Source organism: Porites lutea, chromosome 4, assembly GCF_958299795.1.
Source record: "Porites lutea chromosome 4, jaPorLute2.1, whole genome shotgun sequence".
NCBI lineage: Eukaryota > Metazoa > Cnidaria > Anthozoa > Scleractinia > Poritidae > Porites > Porites lutea.
Window position 1 is genome coordinate 231,501 of NC_133204.1, and position 6,000 is coordinate 237,500.

General features: G+C 42.0%; 1 protein-coding gene across 1 annotated transcript in view; it reads right to left on the bottom strand.

Annotated features, from left to right (window-relative positions):
* Positions 1-4,216: 4,216 nt before the first annotated feature.
* Positions 4,217-6,000, bottom strand: part of LOC140935074 (tolloid-like protein 1) — a 21,607-nt gene continuing 19,823 nt past the window's right edge. Inside the window, exon 9 of the mRNA XM_073384606.1 lies at positions 4,217-5,764. Within this exon, the coding sequence (XP_073240707.1) occupies positions 5,334-5,764 (431 nt within the window). The 3' untranslated portion in view covers positions 4,217-5,333. The remainder of the gene's footprint in view (positions 5,765-6,000) is intronic.

Below are 6,000 nucleotides of genomic sequence, written 5' to 3' on the forward strand. Positions count from 1 at the left end.
ATTACTAGGAACAGATCTCCAAACCCTTGGGCCCATATACCTGAGCGAGTGCTTTCCAAAGGAGACTGTTTTGAATCTGGGTATAGTGAAGTCATGATTGCGCAGTTCATACTTAATTGCAGGCTGTTTAAAGAGAGTGCTAATGTATGCTGGGCACATGTTGTTTTTAACTTTATACATGAGAATAGCTATGTCCTGTAGTCGCCGGTTGTGTAGAGTAGATATCCCAGCCATAGATAGTAATTGACCATAGGACGAATGTTTATCACAATATATAGCCCTAAGTGCTCTTTCCTGGATACGCTCTAGTCGTCTAGAATCACTAGCACGGCAAAAATGCCATATAAGGTGACAGTAGGTTAAATACGGGAGAACAGCTGCCTTATATAACTGTAACTTAGTTTGTGTGGGTATAAGGTTCCTGAGCCTCATGAGAACGCCTACCCGCTGGTCGCTCTTCTTAGAGATACTACTTATATGTTCATCAAAACGAAGATTGTTATCAATACAGACACCTAATAGCTTGAGACATTCAGTGGATCTGACTTCATGATTGTCAATCATAATACTGTCCATAGACTTCCTTCCGCAACCAAGTGCCATTGTCTGGTACTTGTCCAAATTTCCCTATAGTAAATTAGCTCTGTACCATGAAGATGCTGACTCAGCGCAAACAGCAAGATCATCATGCACATCAGAGAGGGTGCTGCGAACGACATAAAACTGGTGGTCATCTGCATACATATTCATGTTCGCATCAACAGTATAAGTCAAATCGTTTTGGAAGATGTTCCAGATGAGAGGTCCAAATGCAGAACCCTGTGGGCATCCCCTGGTCACCCTCTGCCACTCGCTCACTACAGATCCTAGCTTGACCCTGTTATAACGGTCTGTGAAGTAGGAGCCCATCAATCGCAGACTTCTTTCCTCAACACCATAAGCTTTAAGTTTTGCAAGTGTAAGTGGATGGTAAAGTGAATCGAAGGCTTTGCTCATGTCCGTGGAGAGAACACCCACAACGTTATGCTCATCCAGAGCGAATTTCCAATTCTCAGTCAAAGATAAGAGAGCTGTCTCACAGCTATTGTTTTTCCTGTAAGCTGTTAGTTTGTCGCACAGTTTGTTATTAAAACCAGAACTGAGTTGCTTGCTGAGTAATTGTTCAAAGAGTTTGTTTACAGTAACTTGTACAGTTATGGGTCTGTAGTTTCCCATTTTATGGGGATCTTCCTTCTTAAAAACGGGTGTCCATTCACCCCTTTTCCATCCCAAGGGCCACTCTCCGAGGGTTATACATGAATTAAATAGTGACGTCAAAGGATTTGTTAGCTCAGTAGCTCCAAGCTTGAGCGCCATGGGAGGGATGCCGTCCCAGCCTGTACTCTTCCTTACATTGACGTTTTGCAGCGCCTTTTCAACTTCAAAACTCTGAAGATTCTGAAACTGGAAGCCTTGATATCCTGTCATCTTCTGCGTAATATTCTGGACACTAGGGTGGGTGGCGAGAACTTTGTCATCAACCGCACTGGTGTCTCCAATACCATCAGCCACAGTAGCAAAATATTCACACAAGTGATTAGAAACCGCACATTGGTCTCTACAGATGGTCCCGTTGATACTTAGGTTGAGCTCATTTGTGTTGACCTTGTGCTTATCAGTCAGAAAGGGCATAAATGTCTTATAGAACTCACTCGGCTTGCACTTAAGCTTAGTGGCTTGCTCTTTCCAATATGTCCTTATTGCCTTTCTGCGGAGTCGGGTGGCCTCGTTTCTGGTTATCCGCCTAGCTTCCCAGTTCTCACTGGTTTGTTCCTTGAGATACTTTTTTGCTGCCCTCCTCTTAGCTCTTATGGCACCTTTCCATTCTTTAGTCATGTATGGAACATCCTGAGCCCTAACCCGCATCTTCTTCGTAGGCATATGTGTATTGACAATACTGGACAGAAGCATTTCCATAAAATTTGCCTTGTCGTCACATGAATTGAAAATTTCACTAACATGCCATGGAGCATACATTAGATCTTCTTTGTATTTCTCCACATCAAAATCCTTTAGAGATTTAAATGTTACAATCTTGCCTTTCTGGTGTTTTACCGTCTCATTCAGGAATCCATAAATAAGTCCGTGGTCACTGAGCGCAGGATCATGTACCCCACAATTCTCAAATAGTTCCGGGTGGTTAGTGAGAATAACATCGATCAAGCTCTTAGTGATAAGAGGGCCTCTCATTTGTATTCGAGTGGGTTCAGTTACCATACATTCGAGGCCCTGTTCCACCTAAAGATCAAGAAGAAGCTTTCCTTCAGGGCTGCTGGGTTCCATCCTGTTCAGGTTTAGGTCGCCTGTTATTATAACCGTCGGACATTGAAGGCTAGCCCAGTTGGCAATATGACTTAATTCCCCTCAAGTAGAAGTCTGTATTTACCAGTAAGCTTCTTAGGCGGTCTGTAGATAACCAGTATAATGGCATCCTCTGCGTGAGCGCTGCAGTGCAAGGGAGTGCCCCTCATAGTCAGTGTGTGTGCTTCCATTTTCAGGCGAAAAGTGCCCCAAAATGGTGCTAAAATGAATCGGTCTGTGAAAACGCCTATGCATAGGTTAGATATAGGAGTTGCACGCTCCGGCCACTTGATTTCCGTTGTGCTAGCGTTAAAAAACTATTTTTTTGGTCTGCATCGTAGTTTTGAGTGATCTTCCGTAGATGTACTTTAAAATTTGCCCTATTCCCTCGTGTGCTAGTAGCTCCTATATGTACTTTGATATAACGAACAGGCAAACACCCCAGCACGCCCATGGTTGCCTAGAAGAAAACATTAGCCCCAAACTCTTGAAGCCCTCCCCTGCCGTCCTGCTACTTCCAAGAACATAAAAAATAATCCTTTCCTTAAAAAATTAGTGTTATATGTGGCCAGCATCCATATCCTGGAGGGGGATGTAGCACTCAAACGCTGAGTATATAAGACCTCGGGTATTCCCTTACCCAGTATCGTACGGCTACCCGTAAACATATCACGGCTACCCTGTGTACCCTGTGTAGCAGGCGCTTGGAAGTATTAAGAAAGAGGGGAAGAACGCCTCGGGGCTCGCATTACTTCCAACTGCCTCCGAGCTGAGAGTGTGCCTTTTCTAGAAAATAGATGAGAACAAAACAATAAGGATGCGCACAGCCCGTTGGAGAAGTCAAACAATCGCCGAAATTCAACTCAACCCACACGGTAATGCATCGTCAACTTGACCTGTTATCATCCTCACCCCGGAAAAACTTCGGGACAAGTCCAGCCCTTCGAGCTCAGGGGTGGAGAATTGTTGAAGCAGTCCTGTCCCGGAGGTATGGGGATGAGGCAAATCAAAATACGAAGAACCTGTCATTTCTCGAGCGTTTTGCACGAAGCTGCGGAACGAAGAAGACTACTAAGTATTTTCAAGGGAAAAGGCGGGAATCTGTTGGAGTGTGGTTGGAGAAGAATAACCTGCCAAAATTTAAGTGTTTGTGAAATTATGTTTTAAAATTTCAAACGAACGTGTGTATGCGTACTGCAATAGACTTTTTTTCGCAAAAGAAACAAATAATTTCTTCAGCCAAGTTTAATAATATGACAACTTAAATAAACTGTATATGAAAACGGATACAAGTCTTTTAATATATATGAATAAACAGAGATTCAATCCAGAGATTCATACCATGGAGGCGATTAAGAGTTTTTTTCTTCCGGTTGTTCGTTTTCAAAATTAAATGTTTTGTTCATGTTTTAACGACATAAACTGTTTATCCTTCTCTCAAAACATAAATCACTATTGCTCTCAAAAGGATGTACCCCCCAAAAAGGTACTTGAGGTCGATCAAGAGCTCGGGGATGGGGAATCCTTCGTAATTCTGCGACCACCACCACCAGGAAACCAAAAAATTACAAATCCCCGGGGTATGCGTGGGGGGGAAGGGGGGTACGAAAAACCACTTTGTTCTTATAGTTCATGTGATATACAGAACTTAATAAAGACACCATTTACAACCGAGATTTATAATTAATAAACTGGCCTCAGGAGGGAGTACAAATATCGCGTCTCCGTGAGGGAGACTATATTCCGCATATTTGCGTTTGCCGCAAGCTTTCCCATCTCAAAGAAAAACATAGCCCCACTGGAAGTTTCAGCAAAAACCAACTGAGTGGGGTACCTGTGCTTCCAGGCGTTATACATAAGTTAAAAGGCTGACAAGTTCATTTCTAAAAATCTCTTATAATTTATTTTACCTCCTTTGGTATAAAGTACCGGTTGTATATTATATATTTCTATATACTTTCGCTAATAGATTTTTAAACTCTCGAAAACAAATTGCTTTCTTGATATAACAGAAGTAAAATTCCTAGAATTTGAAAGCACTCACTAAAATGTTCTTCTTGCAAAGTCTATATTTCATAAACTCCAGTCACGAAAATATATCTCGTGGAGCTCTGCACTATGATCAACACACTGCTTTTCAGACAATTTTTTTTTCTTTCATCCTCCGTTAAATTATACATAACTATAAGAGTCCTCCTATGCATGGGCACAGAATTAATAAGGTCTCGGTAAAAGCGGGATTTTTTTCCAGTGATTTGCAAAAAGACAAAATAAAAAAAATCGACAGACAACAAATTTAGAGTTCGTTAATTCAGCCAACGAGGGCAACAGCAAATTCACTCATGTACATCAAGTTCCCTTAAACTGAAGCGCGCTATAAATACGCGCGCAGCAGTGAAGGATAGTTACCATTTACATGCGAAAACCGGAAATTCCGGATGGAAAATCAACTTGTATGCAACATTCCGTTACTGAAGCTTAAGAAAATTATGGGCCGTGATTTAAGGTGATGCAATTTTCTGCTCTCTTCAGTCTGTTCAGCTGATTTGGATATACTTTGTAGCGGTTCGTTCTCCCACCATGTCAAAGTTATATAGCTATGTGTTTGTACAGAAGATTTCCACCCGGGTGGTTTGTGTAAATGGTAATTGCACCTTTGCATATTTCAATCTGTACCCAAATTCTTTAGAAAAACTTCCGATAACGGCGAATTTAGTTTAAATTCTTGATTGAGGTGTTTGCTTTAAGTTATATTTATTAAAGATATTCCTTTCTTGTTTTAGTTTTTTCCTTCCACTGAAATATTGGAATTAAGCGATATATAAACTCCACGTCTAAAATATATCGTCCCCAGAACTTCGCGCTTCCTAAACAACCAAGTTAAGTAGCGGTCAAATAAATTGTTGGTCTTTACGTTTCTTGACTGGTTGAAGAGGGCAAGATATAGAGCTTCAGTATTTGTGCACATAATGCATATTGCATTAACTGAATTTTTACACGTCTGTCACAAAACTACTGGTGGTGTCCTGTCTCTGCACATTAGGCCTTGAAGATTCTTTCAGGGTTTGTCGCTCCAGAGTGAAAGTCGTTGCTTGATTTTCCGAAGCTGCCTCCAGTTCCCGAACATTTGGCGACGACAAGGCATTTGTCGGCCCGCGACGATACCAGACAGCGGAGACCTGGCACGTGGGTTGCTCCGATTCTGAAACGTGACGTTCCTTAGAGTTCCTCCTTGACGGTTCACCAAAGCAAAATTCTACAACCCCATCTCTATTAGGAAGTCCAGGGTAAGGTGGAAGGTCTTCGTCGTCCGACTCATGGTCCCCTAGTAAGTGGCTTATTTCACGATGTAGATGCGGCACTCCAGCGTAAACACGTGACTGCTGGCGTGCATTTGAAGGGAAAAGATCCGGAGAGGCCATGACTAAGAAAGGTAAGAAAAAATGGGTCAGGTAGAAATAGGCCTCATTCCCCTTTCATCTGAAATAGTCATAGCGGGCAGTATTTATTTCGTTGATCTGTTCCGTTTGTTTATCAACACGGTTAACTCGTAGGGGAGGGCGGGAGCCCGAGTTATATACAAATGGCTATACCTGAACTATATACAAACGGCTATACCTGTATTAGTAAAATCCAGCTAGTGGTCTATTATCAATGCTG